We start from the raw sequence: 20,105 nt of genomic DNA on the forward strand, positions 1-20,105 counted from the left end.
GAAAGGATCTTCTCTCTTATCTCATGACAACTTACTTTACTTAAGGAGCCTTTGGTGAGGGACCTTATCAAAGGCTTTCTGTAAATCTAAGTACACTGTATCCAAGGGATTCCCTTTGTCCACATGTTTGTTGACCCCTTCAAAGAACTCTAATAGATTAGTAAGACATGATTTCCCTTTACAGAAACCATGTTGACTTTTGCCCAACTAATTATGCTCTTCTGTGTGTCTGAATTTTATTCTTTACTACTGTTTCAACTAAATTTGCCCGGTACCGACGTTAGACTTACTGGTCTGTAATTGCTGGGATCGCCTCTAGAGATCAACATATTGGCGTTACATTAGCTATCTTCCAGTCATTGGGTACAGAAGCTGATTTAAAGGACAGGTTACAAGCCATAGTTAATAGTTCAGCAATTTCACATTTGGGTTCTTTCAGAACTCGTGTGTGAATGCCATCTGGTCCCAGTGACTTGTTACTGTTAAGTTTATCAATTAATTCCAAAACCTCCTCTAATGACACTTAAATTTGAGACAATTCCTCAGATTTGTCACCTACAAAGGATGGCTCCCTTACATCCTCAGCCGTGAAGACTGAAGCCAAAGAATTCATTTAGTTTCTCCACAATGACTTTATCGACTTTAAGTGTTCTTTTTGTATCTCGATCCTATAGGGGCCTACTGGCTGTTTAGCAGGCTTCCTCCTTCTGATGTACTTAAACATTTTGTTACTACCTTTTTGAGTTTTTGGCTAGCTGTTCTTCAAACTCCTTTTTGGCTTTTCTTATTATATTTTTACACTTAATTTGGCAATGTTTATGCTCCTTTCTATTTACCTCACTAGGAGTTGACTTCCACTTTTTAAAAGTTGACTTTTTATCTCTCATGGCTTCTTTTACATGGTTAAGCCAAGCCACGGTGGCTCTTTTTTCATTCTTTTACTGTGTTTTTTAATTTGGGATATACATTTAAGTTGGACCTCTATTATGATGTCTCTGAAAAGAGTCCATGCAGCTTGCAGGGATTTTACTTTAGTCACTGTACCTTTTAATTTCTGTTTAACTAACTTCCTCATATTTGCATAGTTCCCCTTTCTGAAATTAAATGCCAGTGTTGGGCTGCTGAGTTGTTCTTCCCACCATAGTTATTTTAAATGTTATTATGTTATGGTCACTATTTCCAAGTGGTCTTGTTATAGTTACGTCTTGGACCAGATCCTGCACTCCACTTTAAATTGAGAATTGCCTCTACCCGTGTGGGTTCCTGTACTTGCTGCTCCAAGAAGTAGTCATTTAATGTATTGAGAAATTTTGGGTCTGCATTTCTTCCTGAGGTGACATGTACTCAGTCAATATGGGGATAACTGAAATCCCCCACTATTATTGGCTGGCTCCTACTACATTTATTCTGCAGAGTCGCAGCAGTTGTAGCAAGTGCCCGCCCCATCAACTAATTGAGTAGTCGATAGTAATTCTATCGACTACTGAATTAGCTGATTAATTGCAATTTAACATCCCTAATATGTTCTACTTTATAACTACGAGAAGAGCTAGAATTGGTGTTGAATCTTATCTTTGACTTCAACAGAGCCAAATCACCAGATGAGACTGAAAAATGCATTCATCAATAGTAAGTGACCATCTCAATTAATGATAGATGGGAAGATGAGAAAGAAAGCAGCAGTGGTGGGTAAGGAATATGGCATGTTAAGAAGTGACTGGTAATGGCACGTAAGCACTTTGAGGCTAGGCTGGGCCCAGGATCTAGGACCCTGTGGTGTGGGAGGGTGGCAGAGTCACAGGGTTTCTCTTTGCTGTGTAGACATATATTATAGTCAAGTATGATTTAAAGTAATTCAATCAGCTTCTCTCTTTTCCCACCCATACCTACAGCTGGAAATTTTACCCCACATCCCATAGCTAAAATATTAAACATACTATCCACTCAATGAAACAAACAAAACAATCGGGGAATGATACTGTTCAGAAAGCCAATGCTGTCCCATTCTAGCAACTGGGTCTTCTCTGGGAGCTGCAAACCTGATGAGTTACTCAAAAAGGCGGGTGCTGGTGGATTGTGGGAAGATTTTAGATGGGCTAACATATCCAAGGCCAGATTAACCCATAATGGGTCTTGGCCTAGCCAAACACAGTTCTCTCAGCCTGATGTGGAGGGGCAGGTCTGGAGTGGGAAGACAGGACAGCAAGTCCCATTCCACATTCATCTTGCGGCCACAGTTCCTGTCCTATGGGGCTGGACTTGATTTCCCACATTGCAACCTGCTGTATGAGATCACTGTGCTATTCAGGTTTTGCCCAGTCATGCCTACTGGCCAAAGAGGAGAGGTGCTGCAACTCCATACACCAGGCTGCAATGCCCAGAATGGGAAGCCAGCTTGAGCCCTAAAAGATATGAGCCACAAAGTGTAGGATGGGCTCGCACTCCAACCCCAACCACTATCCTTCCATGCGGGGATTAGGGTTCTGATATTGACTCATTAAAAAAAAGACAATGCATTTGGTGGGTCACCAGAGTAAAAAGTTTAGGAACCACCATCTCAGTCAGATCCTGATATGAAACATGGAGTCTCAAACAACAAGTCTGACTTCTGGAATGGAGAAGGGGTATTCTTCTGTAGTCTCACTCCTTTAACTTCAGAATTTCCTGGCCCCTGTGGGATACGGTGTTCTCACTACTTCACGCCTTTCTCACCTTTCTGGATGCTGCATGGAAAGCATTTCCCACTACCATATCCTTCTCCTGGAATTCATATTTTGAGTAGTCTCTCTCAGTTAACCGTCTCTAGCCTGCTGCTATTACTCAAAACTTCTCAAAACTTTAACTTTAGGAAAATGAACCTGACCTGAATCTCTTCAGACAGACTGTTGCCTGCTGTTTTTCAGACTTTTGTAAAAACTGACATTTGTGGGTTTTTACTTTGTTTCAGGCTGTGGAAGCTCAGGGGAGGAACAAAAGCATTGATGCTGCCCACTGACTTGGGAATTCAGCACTGTGATGATTTCAACTCAATAAGACAAGCTTTCATATCAATGAAAGCAAGATATAGGTGCTTTTTAAAAAGATAAGTCTTAGATTCTGAATTTACTCAGTGAGTTTTTTTAACTCACCTGCCCACCAGACATGAACTGTATCTTTGGAAGTTATGTAGAAGAGATCATAGAATCATACAACTGGAAAGAATCTTCAGAGGTCATCAAGTCCAGTCTCTTGAACTCATGGCAGGACCAAGCAACATTTAGTCCACCCCTGATGGATATTTGTGTACCCTGCTCTCAAAAATCCTCTAATGATGGAGATTCCACTCCCCCGGGCAATTTATTCCAGTGCTTAACAACAACAATAATGTTTCCTAATTTCCAACTGAACCCTCCCTTGCTGCAATTTAAGTCCATGGTTTCTTGTCCTATCATCAGAAGTTAAGGAGAATAATTCTTCTCTTCCCCCCTCCCCCCACTTTTAACAGAATTACTTCTTGTGTCTTGCTTACAGCACTCCTGTTAATACATCCTTGAACAATATTTGTTTTTTTGTTTTCTGCAAGTGTTACACTGTTGACTTGTATTTAGCTTGTGGTCCACTATGACCCCTACATAACTTTCTGCAGTATTCTTTCCTAGTCAGTCATTTCTCATTTTGAATGTGTGAAACGGATTCGTCCTTCCTACATGGAGTACTTTACATTTGTCCTTCTTTAAAGTCATCCTTTTACCTCAGACCATTTCTCCAGTTTGTCCAATTTTGAATGATAATACTATCTTCCAAAGCACTTGCAAACTTCCCTCCTCCCAGCTTTGCCAACATTATAAGTGTACTCTCTATGCCATCATCTGAATAGTAGATGAAGACATTCAAAAGAATGCAAAATGGATCTCTGTGGAACCCCATTTGTTATGGCCCTTCCAGCTTGAGTATAAACTATTGATAATGACTCTCCAGGAATGGTTATCCAACCAGTTATGCACCCACATTACAGGAGTACCAGCTAGACTGTACTCCTCTAGTTTATTAATGAGGTCATGAATACATCATCTCAGTTTCCTCCTTATCCCAGCTTGTTATGCTATCAAAGAAAGCTATCAGGTTGGTGTGACGTGATTTGTTCTTTGCAAATGCATGCTGTTACTTGTCACCTTATAGAGGTTTGCAAATTATATGGGAGATTTGGATATCCTAACTTAGGCACCCTAATACATGCCTACTACTATGCCTGAATGACATCCTCAGTATCACTGCTACAAGGTCTTATGAGCCTGATAGGGGTTTTTTGTAAATACAGGTTGGACCTCCCTGGTCTGGCACCCTCAGGACCTCACAGGGCCTGAATGAGGAAATTTGCTGGACCAGGGGAAGTCCTCTGTTACCAACCTGCCCCATCCCCAGCCTGATGCCAGCTCTAGCCAGGCTTGTTGGACGCCGGAACTCCGCTGCTGCAGGGCTCACTAATCCAAGAATACAGGCAGTCCCCGAGTTACGCGGATCCGACTTACATCGGATCCGCAGTTACAAACGGGGTTTTTCTCGCCCCGAAGGATGGGAGCGGCGGGATGCCCAGACGCGCCACGGCTGTCTCGCTGCCTGTGTCCTCCGAGGCTTTGCTCCCCGTCTCCCTGGTCTGCAGCGCGTATGGGCTGTCCCGCTGCCCGCGTGCTCCGCGGCTTTGCTCCGTGGCTCCCTGGTCTGCTGGGGGGCGCCCCCAGCAGACCAGGGAGACGTGGAGCAAAGCCGTGGAGGACCCGGGAGGCGGGACTGCGGTGCGTCTCAGTCCGCCGCCTGCGTCTCCCTGGTCTGCTGGGGGTGGGGGGGGGGGCGCAACTAGTGGCCCCCCCCCCCCCCCCCCCCCAGCAGACCAGGCTTTTCTCCGGACGCCTGTGGTAGAGCAGCTGGGGCGCTGCCGGTTGGTCCCACAGCGCCGCTCTGGGCACTACTGGACCAACCCGGCAGCACCCCAGCTGCTCTGCCCCAGGCATCCTGACTCAGCCGCTGCTGGTCAGTTTCAACAGCGGCTGAATCAGGACGCCTGGGGCAGAGCAGATTGGGTGCTGCTGGGTTGGTCCAGGAGCGCCGAGGAGCGGCGCTACTGGAGCAACCCAGCAGCACCCCAGCTGCTCTGCCCCAGGCGTCCCCAAGTCAGCCACTGCTGAAACTGACCAGCGCTGACTACAGGAAGCCCAAGGCAGAATTGCTCTGCCTTGGGCTTCCTGGAATCAGCCGCTGATCAGTTTCAGCAGCAGCTGACTTGGGGACGCCTGGGGTTCTTAAGTTGAATCTGTATGTAAGTCGGAACTGGCGTCCAGATTCAGCCTGTTGAAACTGATCAGCGGCTGATTCCAAGAAGCCCAGAGCAGAGCAACTCTGCCTCGGGCTTCCTGTAGTCAGCGGCTGGTCAGTTTCAGCAGCGGCTGAATCTGGACGCCAATTCCGACTTACATACAGATTCAACTTAAGAACAAACCTACAGTCCCTATCTTGTACGTAACCCGGGGACTGCCTGTATTCATGGTCTGGCAGAACCACAGAGTCCTACTTTAGAGTGGTACAACCTGTAGTCTGATATGGGAGAATGCAAGTGATAGCTGGACCATTTTCAGGTGGTTGTTGTTTGTATGGAGCTGTTTGGTGTGCATTAAAGTTGGAGAGATGGTTGTGAACCTTGGGGCAGCCATCCAAAGAGTGTGTTGTTTACAGTACACTGTGTACTGTAAACTGTATTTTCTGGGTTTTTTTCTTAAACAGATGTGGCTGACAAGATTTTTTCTTATCAGAATTTTCTGAAAGTCATAATCTTCTGTGATCTTAGCACATTCAATCACTGCTAAATCATTTCCCACAAAACGACTTAGAACTTCAGATAGGGACATACATAGCCAGATCAGAAAGTCCCCTATTTATATGCAAATATCCTTAATAAGAAAACATAGTAATTTGTCAAAATAAATTCTAATTATAATATTTATCAAAGTCTTCTAAAATTCTTCCTTTTTGTTCAGACAGATATTTATTTACATAATATTGACTTCACATGCACTAATTGTTGCATTGATAAAAATCAGCTTCATGTATCTCTGGATCATTTTTGTTCCAAATAAAGATTGTCAATAATCCACAAGTTTAGGTATCTGAATTATGACTTTAAAATAAATACATAAAAGAGGAACAATCTCACCACTGACTAAAAATCTGTGTTGGAAATGACATGGCTATTGAAGTCCTATACATTACTTGGAGTTGGCTTAAGCTCTAGTCAAACAGCAATTTCCTTTTCAGAAAACATGACAGTCAAATGGATTTTATATGTACTATGTACAGACAAGCAGTTAGTTCTCAAGCTTACTCCAAAACAGACATGTCTGGAGGTGACTGCATAGTATAGTACGTATTGCTCAAAAAAGACTATAAAAGCAGTAAAAACTGTTTTTTTAAAGCAGTCCCATAAAACAGGGTGCAATTCCATCTTTTGAAGCTACTGTGTTAAATTTCTAGCTAAACAGAAAGTCAACAGCTATCCACAAATCTACTAAAAAACTAAAACCTTCTTTCAGAGGCATTTCTCTAGCCTCTAAGTCAGGCCTGCACAACTCAGAAAGAGGTGAGGGCCATATTACTCCAAAGAAAACTGCTGCAGGCTGCAAGGGTAGGTTTGGGGTGGGGAGCCCTGAGGGAGGCCGCCCCCCTCTCCCTACCCTGTGCCCCCCCCCTGTGCTGAGGAGCAGAGGTGGGGGGGCGGGGGAGAGAGAGAGCACTGCTTCTGATCCCTCCCTCCTCCCTCCCCGTGGGAGCATTTTCTTTTTTAACTGGTCCGGCCTTCAACGCTCCCCCCTTCACGGAGTGCAGCGGGCCCCTCCCCCTGCCTGGCCTTACCTGCCAGCGCCAGGATCTGGAGCCTCATACAGCAGCAGGTGCCTGGAAGCGGACCTTGGCACTCGGATAAGCACACCTTGAGCATGAGGTCAGGGCAGACCAGAGCAATCCAATGCCGAGTGGAGGCAAGCCCAGCTGGGCAGGCACACGGCACAGTGCGAACCTGGCCTCAGTGCACTCCCAGGCTCTCTGCCCCCCGCGGTGGACAGGGGAGACCCGGGGTCAGGGAGTCCCATCGACGCGACAGCGCAGCAGGCACATGCCGCGTGGCGGAGTAACTCTGGGTTCTAGGGTGTTTTAGTGCCCCCCCATAGATTGGTGCTCTGGGCAGCTGCCTGGCTAGCCTGCCCCTTAATTGTGCAGGCCTGCTCTAAGTTATGGCTATTCTATAGTAGTCGTTTTGTCATTTGTGGCAAAGAACATTTCAACAGCTTATAAACAAACTTTTTTATAAATAGAATGACTTCACTTTTAAATTCCATTTTAGAAATAACATTATTCCATTGTAGCTGTATATCACGTAAATATTAATTTTGTTAAAATGATAATGATCAAATTATATTCCTTCTGACGCCCCCTACTCCAGAAAGGGAATAAAAAGCAAGGCTTACAGTTTGACTGTCAGGAAAGTCCATCTTCAGCAATTTGTGAGCACATTCTTCAAAGTCTAAGCTGCAAAGAAAAAACAGTTTTGTATTCCCCTGGCAGCATACATTATGCTGATATTAATGACGTCAAGGATACAAACTGAAGCGTTTTATGTAATTGTATTACAAAAGTATTATGTAATTGAACTGGTTACTGTTAAAATGCCCTAGCAATGCTTCCAAACTTAAAGGTGTTTGAGGATATCCGTATTTGAAGGAGGGTGACAAATGAAACAATGGGGGAAGCCATCTAAATCAAGACTATAATCTACATTTTAAAGATGACTGAATAATTTCTCCTTTCACCACACTTTAATTACTTATCAAAAGCATCAAGTGTTAAAAGCTTTCCTCAATTTTTCAAGCTTAAACTAAAATATTTCCAAACAGTATTCTGTTATTTAACAATTTTATAACTGAAAGTGAATCCAAAGCCAATAAATCTGCAGACAGACTAAAAACAAGATGACTCCCTTTTATGAGTCATTGGTATCACATCATACTAAATGAAAATAAATAAAACTCAGTAACAAAAACAAACGTTAGTTCATTCTAACTCCTGTTAAATATGAAAACGTAACCTTTGAGCCCAGGCCCAAACTTTCTAAAGTTACAACCTTCATCTCTAGGATCTGTTCTCATTTAAAAAAATGTTGTTACCATTATGTTGTTCTGATTGTAGAAGTTACGTTACCAAGAAATTCTAAAAACGTTGACTAAGTAACTAACAATGAGGTTAAATCTACACTACAATGATAAGTTGACCTATGTTAGGTGAACATACAGCCACTGTATTAATTATAGTGGTAGACGATGTCCACACTATTCTCCTTTGAGGAAGAGAAGGAAGCATGGTAGACAGAGCCAAGGCTTTCAACGCCACACTGTTCTCTTATAGGGAGCCCAGCTGTTCTCCTCCCCCAGGGCTTCTTGCCTTCCCACACTCAGCCAAGAGTGGGTAGGGATGTGAACGACTAGACAACTATCTGATAAGCATTTGCTTATCGGATATTTGACAGGCTAGTTGACTAGTTGCTTCCCGCCCCTTGCTTAAAAGCGGCAGTGCCACGTGGAGCCTGGAATTGCCAGATGGCCCTGGGCTACACATGGCATTTCAAAGCAGCAGTGCTGTGTGGAGCCGGGGGCCAGCGGGGGACTGCCCCGCTGACCCCAGGCTCCACGTGGCGCTGCCGCTTTAAAACTCCATGAGGAGCATGGGGCCAGCATTTCGAAGGCAGAAGCACCCTTATCGACTAATCAAATAGTCGATACAAATTGCACCATCTATTCGATTAGCCAAATAATTGAAATTTTACATCTCTAGGAATGGGAGAAGAAAGTCACTCAGGTCTTCTCAACTCCGTTGTAGAGATCTGCTCCCAGAGTTTGGTAGGTTGCTGCTTTCTCAGCAGTAAGCTGGTATCCCAGGAGGAATCAGGACTCTCTGTGGAGAGCCCTGACAGCAGCTCAAACCAAGAGTCTGGGTGGCACCCAAGATTGAAGAAAATATCAGGCAGAAGACAATTACATGGTTTTTCTGACTTTTGTAAACCAAACTGTGTATTGTAGAGGAGGGAAGTTAACTATCGAGTATTTGTGTAAACATGCAATTGCTTGAAATTTCAGTGGTTACATGTTTACATGCGGGGGGAGGGGTGAGAGGAGCGGAAGCCTGTTTTTAAGCTGGTTCCTGCTTGCCCACCTCTTGTCTGTGTGTGTGGGGGGGGGGGGGGGGGGAGAGGTGGTGGAGGGGAGGGTCCCGCCTGTCCCCCCCACTGCCTCTGTGTCATATTCCCCCACCCCCGCCTCTGTGGGAGGTAGCAAAGGAGGGGCATGCTGCTCTTTAGAGCTGGTATGCATGGAGAGCCAGTGTATTACCACCTATGGGGGCGTGTGTAATCAACAGGATTAATCTATAAGCCCAGGCTTATTGGTTAATCATGTAGTCGACTTCATGCTGACATTGTAGACAAGGCCTGAGAAGAGTTTGAAGGAAGGTTGGTACAATACTTCTGAGTGGTATGAACTGCCTTTATTGATCTCCATAACATAAGGTGTTAACTCAGCTGCCCAATAATTAAATATCAACACTGTTATTCATTTCACTCATGTAGAAAAGGAGAGAGGATCACACAACTGTACAATTTATTGTGACTAAGGATGTTAAATTTAGATTAATCAACTAATCGAATAGTAGAAGTAATTTGCATGACTATTCGATTAGTTGATAAGGGCACTGCCGCCTTTGAAATGTTAGCAGGAGCCCTGCTGGCTCTTGCAAAATTTCAAAGGCGGAAATGTCATGGGAAGCACAGCTCTGTGCTCCCTGCTTTTGAAATGTACAAGAGCAGGTGGCTTTAGAGAGCGAGCGAGCTAGAGCAAGCGAGGACAAAAAACCGCTGAGCTAGTTTTAATCCACTAAGAAACTGGTTACATGCAAATTCTTATCCCAAACAGCCGTTTTTATCTCTGGAAAAAGCTTCAAGTCAGATGATCCTTACTCTGAGTTGGGTCTGCAGCTTTTCAGAGTTCTTCCAAGTATCCTCACATGGTGTGCCAAGCAGTTTAGAAGACCAACTGATGACCAAGGAATGATGGCTTCACTTTCCAGTAGTGTGGGAACCCTTTCATTTGGTGCCCTCCCATCCCCATGGAAAAATACTAGGTTCAAGATGTATTCCAGAACCAGCTGGCATAGTCACATGTTCTTCTAGGACCAACCACAGTTTGTGTTTATAGGATAAATATGACCATATACAGGCTGTTGACTTGAACACTGAATCATTAGGTTCCATAAAGTATCACTAAGGGCCCTCATTAGCACATTTTGAACTAAAAACAGATTCACGCTTTATATTTCTAACTTCACACACAGGAATGATACATGCACAAAAATAGGATATACACATTCAGCAGATTGTAATCTAAAATTTAATATGTTACACGCTACATTTTGTATAAAGCATCTTTTAATTATGCATATTCATAAGCCAATTTTCATAAAGCATGGGGGGGTGATGACTATTCATTTTCTCCATACCAATCATGATTTTATAGGCTTCTATCATATCTCCCGTCAATGGTTTCTTTTTGAAGTTTAATAGCACTAGACTTTTTAATCTCTCCCCATGTGGAAGTTGTTCCACATTCCTAATAATTTTCTACTGTCCTCCTCTATACTTTTCCCAATTCTAATTTTTTTTTTGAGAAAAAAACCACACTATTCAATGTGCTGGCGTACAACAGTTTTATATAGTGACATTATGATATTTTTTGTCTGTCTATGAATTTCCTCAGTTCCCAGATCCCAACACTTAGCTTTTTTTGACTGCTGCTGCACATTGAGGAGATGTTTTCAGAGAATTCTGAGATGTTAAAAATAAGCCTTGTCTCAGGGATCCTGAATGCCCCTTACAGCCCTCAAGATCACCCATGGTAATTACACACCCCTCCTTATTCCAAGTCTTTACATCACAGCATTCCTAAGAGATAAAAGCTATGTGCTGTTTTCACAGATCTGTCATGCACAGAGAATTTAGCTTAGAACCAGAAATTAGATCCCCATTTCGGAAACCATCTTTTTTCTGAACCCCTTAAAACATCTCTTCAATTTGTTCATAAGACTTTAAGGTAATGATACAGCTATAAACAAACCTTACTGCATTTCTATTGAATCAGTTGAATAAATTTTTGTAGAAGACCAAACACACTTTTCAGTATAAACTGCACTTTACCTTGACTGAATAGCAAGATAAATCGTACGACGAAAGGAGACCAAGTTAATTTCAGTTTTGTCATGGATCGTCACTTTTTGTCCTTGAAGAGAAAAAAAATTGATATTCAGAAACTGAAACACATACATACATTTCTAAAAAAGTAAAGAGATGTGCATCTTCATTAAGTCTTCAGCTCATTATGTAATATTGTGCATAAATACATTTAGGAGCATATAGTAGGTACTGTAAACTTTTACAAAACACTAGTACTTGCATGACGTGGGACTACAACAACAAAAAAATCCAATTCACAAATTATTTACAATTTTCAATGACATATGTATTAAGGTTCTGATTTTGCAAAGGACAGAATGACATGTCTGTGTAGAATACTGTTAACTTTGTGGACAGACAATTGCTTATGATTTGGGGCTAATGGGTGAAACATTTTCCTTTCACATATTGGCTAACATTTAGCCATTAAATCTTGAACGGGGACAACAAAATTCAAGACTGATTTAACACATTTTCTACAAAGTTTAATAAAACAATTACTTACACAATTATGGCTATTTAGATCCAGTTCCCACTGACAAAAATAGGAACCTTTCCATTTACATCAATGGTAGTTGGGATTGGTTTCATAGGGCCCCAACAAAGGATATTTGATGTTATGTGTTGCAAAAGGATTAAAATATCTAAACAGCTGCTCTGAAGGAAATTAACATCCTACTTCATATGGGAGTTTTCAAATAAGCAGCAGAAGTGACAGCAGATTTCTGTGAATTACCATCATTTTCCTCAGCTTGCTACCCAAGTACATTTAGTGTAACAAGTTGGTGAAAAAACTGTCCCCCCACTGCTCTATAAAGGGTACGCCTACACTTGCTCCCTAGTTCGAGCTAGGGATGCAAATGTAGGTAACCGAAATTGCTAATGAAGTGGGGATTTAAATATCCCGTGCTTCATTAGCATAATCTCACCCGCGCGTTATTCTGCTCGCCAGTTGATTCAAACCAGGATGTGCGCTCCGGGGATGCATTAGTTCGAATCATACCCCCTGGTTCGAACTAACGTTACTCCTAATTTTTGGTTCGAACTAATGTTACTCCTCATTTTTTGAGGAGTAACGTTAGTTTGAACCAAGAGGTTTGATTCAAACTAACGCGTCTCGGAGCACACTTCCTAGTTCGAATCAGCTGGCGAGCGGAATAATGCACAGGCAAGATTATTCTAATGAAACACGGGATATTTAAATCCCCGCTTCATTAGCAATTTCGGTCGCCTATATTTGCATCCCTAGCTCGAACTAGGGAGCAAGTGTAGACGCACCCTAAACAGTGTAGAGTTTTCCTTCTAGATTTTGCAAACCTACAAAAGTAAACATTTGAATTTATTCTCAATTCTCATCCATCAGTAATTACATCTAATTCTCAATTACAAAATGCACAGACACCTGTATCACTGTTCATTTGAAGTAAATAACTTGTAACAATGGTATATAAAATTATCCTGTCTTGAAACTCCCTTAAAAAACGTTGAAAGGTAATTGTAAGTCGAATTTTGAAACTGACCGTAAAACTTTCAGACAGAGCATAGGTCCTGAACTTTTCTGATAAATCCTTTAAGAAAAATTACAATTTATAGGGATCTTTTGGGAGTGCAACACAAAAATACGAAGCCACAAATTCCTCCCTAGTCCCATTTTCTTTTTCTATGGGCTCTGGTCCACTTCCTCCCATCTCTTCAGTTTTTAGCCTTGCTTCTGCTATAATTGGTGAAACACTCTCCTGGGGGTCAATAAAAGTCAAACGTAATATGCCCAAAATGCCATCAAAGTAAACAAATTGAAAAAAAATTAGCATATTTAAACTTATAACAGTAAAAACAAATTTAATATAGAAATGTCATTTCTAAGTTGATTGCACACTTCAAATTTCAGTTTCTTTGGACACCAAGTCACATTGTTATGCTAACTTCTTTAGCTACCACAAGAAAGATCAATAGTAAATGTCTATAACCATACTCCTACCTTCTTCATCCTCTTCATCCTCTTCTTCATCCTCTTCACTACTTCCAGCATCTTGATCTGTTCCTGAATCACTATCACCTTCATCAAGAATTTCTAGAAGCAAAATTCCAAAGTAAGTATTACTGGGGTGGACTATATTATATGCCTAGTGATACAGAAAAGTTGCCCAAACACTTGAGAATATAGCTAGTCCTAAAGGAGGAAAAGTCTAACAAAACTGGAGAAGGAAGATATGCTGCAACCAAACTTCAACAGAAGCAAAGTCACTCTCACAGAGCTTAGAAAAATGGGACTCTTGAGAGTCTAGATACGTAGTAACGGACATATTAAAATATATGACAAATAGGCAAATAAAGGTACCTCCTTAAAATAGGGAATCCAATCTTAATTCAGGCATTAAAAAATCTGGTGAAGAGGAAAAGTGGTTGGTATTTTTTGAAAAATATACTTTAAACTAAGAATCTTAACTATCAGATATTTTTGTAAATGTGCAACAGCTGGAAATTTTAATGGTTACACCACAGGTCAGCAACTTATGGCTCACGAGTCAAATAACCCTTGCAATGGAACCAAATATCGCTCTTTTGGCAGCTGCTGGCAGTTCCCTCTAGCATGCTTACCTGTGTAGGTGTGCACAGAGAATTGTAACTGAGCCCACCTCCTCACACAACAGCACCCACCTTCCTTGTACATGGAAGGTAAACTGGTGCTGGTTGAGGGCTTGGTGGGAGGGTGAGGGGGGAGCTCAAGGCTGAATAGTGGTTGCCCGGCTGCTTCCGGGATGGGATGCGTGGCCAGCTCCCCACAAGCACTTGTTCCTGCCTGCCCCTCCCCGTTGCTGCCTCTGATAAAGAAGCAGCAGCGTGAGGGGAAGGCGGCTCTACAAGTGGCGATATGCACGGGGAGCTGGCTTGAAAGCTGGTTTCTGGTGTGCTGGCTCCTGCCTGCCCTTCCACACCCTCGCGCTGCTGCCTATTAGAGGCAGCAGCCGGGGGGGGGGGGGGGAAGAGGAGGAGGGAAGAGGGGGGAGAGAGAGGAAGTGTCGCCACAGGAGCTGGTGCTTGTGGGGATTCAGCTTTTAAGCCAGCTCCCCCGTCTGCCTGTGCTGCTGCCTCTGGGGAGGCAGGTGGCTCTGAGAGCTGGCTCCCCATATTTATTGGCTCCCACCTCACCTTCCCTTGCTACCTCTGATACAGAGGCTGCAAGGTGGGGGAGTGCATGTAGTGGATAGGATTAACCAATAAGCCCAGGCTTATTGGTTAATCGTGCAGTCAACTACACATTGACATCCCTACTTTAAGCATCCCTTTCACAGACTGGTTTGGCATGGGCAAATAATGGAAGGTTCTGTGCTGAAACAACTCTAGTCAAAGGATAAATCATTGTGATAAAGGTTCAGGAACACAAGCATTGAACTCAGGACATGTAGAGAACCCAGTTCTTGGGGAGAAAAAATTCCTTAGATTTACTTTACAATCAACACTGTTTTTAAAATAATAAATTTAATATTTGAAAGCAGAATTGGTCATTTGGAAACAAGTGTTGCTAAAGAAAACAGTGGAAAAATCCTCACGAAAGGTGTATAAAACTATTACTATATAGATTGTTGGGATACAAATGGCAGATTAAAAATTGTGCAACTACAGGATTGTAACTGACACGATTTATGGTACATTGAAACAAAAAAGTGGTGTTTATCTTATTGTGCTTATATGGAGTTTACAATCTTATTTAACTATGAAAATTCAGCTAAAATTAAAAACAATTTTTACTTCAACATTATTGCTGGTAATTTTTAGAGCCACAATCTATCTACCCATCCACCCACCCACCCACCGAGATTTTAGAGCAGTGATCTCCAACCTTTTTTAACCACAAGATCATTTTTTCAATTTAAGTGCAACGTAAGATTTACTTCAAACCCAAATACCTTTGCCCCACTTCCTTCCCACCCCTTCTTTGAGGCCCTGCCCCTGCTCCACCCCTTCTCCGAGGCCTCACCCTGCTCCCTGCATCCCTTTCCCCGCCCCATCCTCACTCACTTTTACCAGTCTGGCTAAGCGGGTTGGGGTGCAGGCTATGGTCTTGAGCTAAGGAGTTCAAAGTGTGGGAGGGGTTCCAGGGTAGAGGATTGGAGTCCAGGAGGGGCTTCAGGGTGCAAGCTCTGGGAAGGAGTTTGGGTGCAGGGGGAGGTTCAGGGCTGGGACGGGAGTTAAGGAAGCAGGCTCTTGCAAGGCACCGTTTGAGACAACTTCCGGGTGGTGGAGCAGTAGGGTTAAGGCAGGCTTACTCGTGCCCTGGCGAAAGCAGCTGGCATGTACAGCAATGGCTCCACGGCACCATGTGCTGCCCCTCATCTACAGGCACTGAGCACACAGCTTCTACTGGCCATGGTTCCCATTACTGATCAATGGGACTTGCAGGAGTGGTGTCAACAGGCAAGGACCCCCCCTCTGCCTCTCTCAGGGGCTGCAAGGACATGTCAGCCACATCCAGGATCAGCAATTACTACAGGGATAATTACTCCAGCCACGACAGGTTAGGCATATTAGAACTCACTACTCAAAGAATTAAATTTAAGAGTAAGAAATAAATGAAAATTATGAAATGCACAGAGCAGTCAAAAACCAAAACTAACAAGCAGTAAAAGTAGTAACAACAACCACCCATGTATGTGTTGGGTTGGGAGATGAGTGAAGGGCAGTATGTTTTTGTGAGAATGACAGACAGACACAATGTTTAAGAGTGACAGATATTTGTACTTCCAAGCTCCCTCCATCCCCTTCTCTCTGTGTGGAGATAGGGTACAGAAGTGGGGGGGGGAGGGAGGGTGGGACACCCTGACATCAGTGACCCCCCCTTCTCTCTCCCACACCATGCACGGCAAGCAGGGGGGCAGTTCCAAGGCAGAGGGCAGGAGCAGCATGACAGTGGGTGGAGGGACAAGTGAAGTGACAGCGCTTTATAACTTCCTGGGCAAGCCAGTCAGGATCACCTATTAGAGGCTCTGAGATCTACCAGCAGATCCCGATCTATTGATTCGTGACCACTGTTTTAGAGTATATCTGTCTGTCTGTGAATTGGCTTGTTCAAGAACTCCTCCTAAACAATAAGAGCTATGGCCACCAAATTTGGTATGCAGCTTCCTCTTCTCTTAACGTAAAGCAAGGTTAGGGTTTGTTTGTGCTAGGAGAACTCAGGAAAAGTACTGTTTTCAATAATATGCAAAGGGAAGGGAGGAAGAGAGCCCCCACTGGTACCAGGGACAAGCTGGCAGGCAGGATGCACGGTTCCTGCTGCCCTGGGTTGTCCCTTAAAAGCCAGTGGTCACCCCCACTCCTGCTCTGAGCCCCTATTCACTCCCTGGCCCTAACTCCTGCACCTCTCATTTCTTGCCCTGACCTACTCCTCACCTCCAAACCCTCACTCCCCCCCTCCTAAGCTCTCACAGCCTCCCGCCTTGAGCTTCCCACATCCTCAAAGCCGTGCTCTGACACCCACACACCCACCCACTCCCAGACCCCTGCCCCGAAGGACCTGGGCAATGCCAGTTAAGTCTTCTAGTATGCTTCACAACTGTATCTCTCACTTGAGTACTTAAGTGAACCCAGTTTACCTACCCTTCTTAAGAGTTTTGTACTTCTCTTCATTTTCCATGAAGTTAGGATCCATCTTGAAAACATCTTCAAAACAAAATAAAACCTTATTTAAACTAAGAAAATAATTATTGCAGGTTTCTTCTTAAATTTGTTTTCATACAGAATGAAATTGTAAAGTTAATTTTTTTATTTCTCACTTACTAAGAACGTCTTCTGGGTTATAATCATCTTCTAAAGGTAGCATATGAGTAAACTGATCTTCTTCTTCCACTAAGTCTAGTCCCTCAGGAATGACTGGGTGATCCTTGAATCCATCCTTACGTACAGCAAACATAACTTCTATCATGTACTGAACACGCATATCAATTTTAGATTCGTGAAGAACATGGCGAAGTCGGTCAAAGATTGCTTTAGATTAAAGACAAAAACTTACTCTAATCTGAAGTGATCAGATACTAATAAAAAGATTTTAGATTTAAAGGTAAATATACCAGCTAATTATACTCACCATTAATACCTCTAGGAGAAACTTCTGTTAATTTGAGCCCACATTCCTTTAGAAATCCAATTGCTACTTCAATACTATCATCTGTTGGTCTTTCAAGAAGCAACGTGAGCATTTCCAAACATAAAACTTCGTGAGCCTACAGGGGAAAAAAAACAGTAAGGAGTTTTATAAAGCAAAAATGTCTCACTTTCAAATTACAATCCACTTCAATTCACTATTGTTATAAAACATTAGTTGACGAAGAACTATGCTTTTTCTGATTACTACGTCTTGTTTCAGTGATGGAAGTTGGATTGCCATTTCCACATAAAATCAGCGTTTCAGATAAAAGCTCTGATTCCTGTATTTACACCTTCTACTACTCAAGTTAGGGATATAAACTCCAGGTTAATCAGTTAAACAGTTAAAGAGGACCTAACTGGCGGGTCCCCCTCTTCATGTTTGGGGTTTCTAGCGCCTGCTTCCAGGGTGGCTGCTCCTGAGCACTGGTCACCAGTTCACAACCCTAACTCAAATAACTTTGTCCTCCTTTAGTCAAGCGCAGCAAGAAAAATCTTTGCTATCATGAAAAGAATGGAACAGTGTTATCAAATGTCATTTAGAGAAACAAAGATTATCATCTTTTTATACTCCTCTCCCTTACTGCTCACGCATGGACCAAACTCTGCTGCAGCTCTGCAATTTAAAAGGCAGTTGAAGCTGAGCAGCCTCCCCCCGCAGCTCCTACTGACTTTTAAATTGCAGAGCCGCAGCAGGGTTTGGTCCTTGACTCAGCCTGCCTGCCCAGCTGGTAGCAGCCCATCTGCAGCACCAATCTGTGGACAGGGACAATTCCTGTCTGCAGAGGGTCCCAACCTTCCGGTGGGACCCCTCCGTGGACAGGGGCTGGTGCCAGAGCAGCCTCCCCTGTTCCCCCTCCCCACCAGGGGAAGCAGGAGCTGGTGCTGGGGAGAGCTGGCTTAAAAGCTGGTTCCCTCAGCACTGTCTCCACATACACCCTGCTGCTGCCATGAGGAGGCAAGGGAGGCTGCTCCAGCACTAGCCCCAACCCCTGTCTGTGGAGGGGTCCAGATTGGAGCTGCTACCAGCTAGGCAGGCAGGTTGGGTCGGGGACTAAACCCCGCTGCAGCTCAGCAATTTAAAACACAGTAAGAGCTGGGAGTGGGGTGGGAACAGAGGGGGTGGCAGGCCGCTCAGTTTCTACTACCTTTTAAATTGCAGAGCTGCAGAGGGGTTTGGTCCCAGCGCAGGCTGGGACTGTCTTGGCTGCCTTCCCCTATCAAGTAACTGAATAGTCAAAAATTCTATCAATTACTTGATTACTAAAATAACCTAATTGTAACATCCCCAATTGACAGGGGTAAAGATCTTAAATTTAGATTAATCAACTAATCAAATGGTTGATGGAATTTACATCAACTATTCAATTAGTCGATAAGGGCGCCTTCACCTTTGAAACGTAGCAAGAGCCGATGGAGCTTGCTACATTTCAAAGGCGCAAGAGTACGGGGAGCACAGGGCCAGTGGAGGACTCCCTGAGCGATCCCTGTGTGCTTTGCTTTTGAAAGGTACAGAAGCCCACAGGGCTGTCGTACATTTCAAAAGCAGGGAGCATGTCCAGCGAGTCCTGTACTATCCCTGTGAGACTTCTGCTTTTGAAACGTAGCAAGAGCCCTGTTCTTTCTACATTTCAAAGGCAGAAGCATTGCCAGTTCCCCACTGTGTCCCTGTCCCCTCCCCAAAGATGGTACTAGGGGGGAACCAGCTTTTAAGTCAACTCCCCCCAGCATGAGCTCCTGCTCCCCCCCTCTCTGATAGAGGCAGCAAGGCAGGGAGTGAATAGTCAAGTCACTAGTCGACTATATGCTTATTGGATAGTCAACTAGTTGCTTACAGCTTAGCGCCAATTGGGTTTTAGGTGCAATTAAGAAGGTTAATTTTGACCTATAAAGCCCATTATTGTTTAGGTGCTGACTATTTTAGGCAATGATCCTACAACTGTATTTGCAGAAACGGACTCTTATGCTTGTACAGAACTCCACTGTAGACACTAAGCTCTTCATGTGCACCTGCCTCTGCTCACATAGTCTTCTGAGTGCAGAGCTAGATCCTAGGAGACTTCTCTCCTCCCTAAGCAAATATTGCTATTTTTTGTGATCTTAGTTGCCTTCTTAAAAAATTATTCTTTATAAAAAAAAAGTAATAAATTAAGCATCTTACTGTTCAAAGACTGCTGTAAATGTAACCTGTAGTACAACCATAAGATGTGCAACCATATCAAATACAAAATAACATACCACATTCTGATTGATTAGATGTGCAACAAACTTTGAAGCTGTCAGACAAAGTTGCTGAAAAAAAAAAAAAAGAATAAAGAACAGTTAAATAAACTTCAATTTCTTCACGTATCCAAAGAGCTCTCAACTAAAAACCTGACCTCTCAAACAGTGTATTTGTGACCATCACAATTTAAAATTAACCAGGAAGTTCTATGACTTGTGCTATATAGGAGGTCAGACAAGATGATTACAAAGGTACCTGCTAGCCTGGCAGTCGGTGATTCTATAAAGTATTGCCGCAGGATTTCTAAGCAAGTCTTTTAAGATCATTTAGTAAATGCAACAACAATGGCTTTTACTCTAAAGTTAAAAATATTTTTAATCTTCATGCTGCAGAGCATAAGATGCGGTCAGTTTCATAAAAAGCACACTATGATATACCACC

At 43.2% G+C, this 20,105-nt stretch overlaps 1 protein-coding gene across 5 annotated transcripts in view; it reads right to left on the bottom strand.

Annotated features, from left to right (window-relative positions):
- Nucleotides 1–20,105, bottom strand: part of CWC22 (CWC22 spliceosome associated protein) — a 62,240-nt gene that overhangs the window by 18,628 nt on the left and 23,507 nt on the right. For all 5 annotated transcript variants that reach the window (XM_075933743.1, XM_075933741.1, XM_006119426.4 and 2 more), the window contains 7 exons: nucleotides 19,679–19,732; nucleotides 17,382–17,517; nucleotides 17,075–17,281; nucleotides 16,895–16,957; nucleotides 13,275–13,367; nucleotides 11,261–11,342; nucleotides 7,491–7,551 (listed from right to left, as the gene is read on the bottom strand). In XM_075933743.1, the coding sequence (XP_075789858.1) occupies nucleotides 7,491–7,551; nucleotides 11,261–11,342; nucleotides 13,275–13,367; nucleotides 16,895–16,957; nucleotides 17,075–17,281; nucleotides 17,382–17,517; nucleotides 19,679–19,732 (696 nt within the window). The remainder of the gene's footprint in view (nucleotides 1–7,490; nucleotides 7,552–11,260; nucleotides 11,343–13,274; nucleotides 13,368–16,894; nucleotides 16,958–17,074; nucleotides 17,282–17,381; nucleotides 17,518–19,678; nucleotides 19,733–20,105) is intronic.

Source organism: Pelodiscus sinensis, chromosome 7 (assembly GCF_049634645.1).
Source record: "Pelodiscus sinensis isolate JC-2024 chromosome 7, ASM4963464v1, whole genome shotgun sequence".
Classification (NCBI taxonomy): Eukaryota; Metazoa; Chordata; order Testudines; family Trionychidae; genus Pelodiscus; species Pelodiscus sinensis.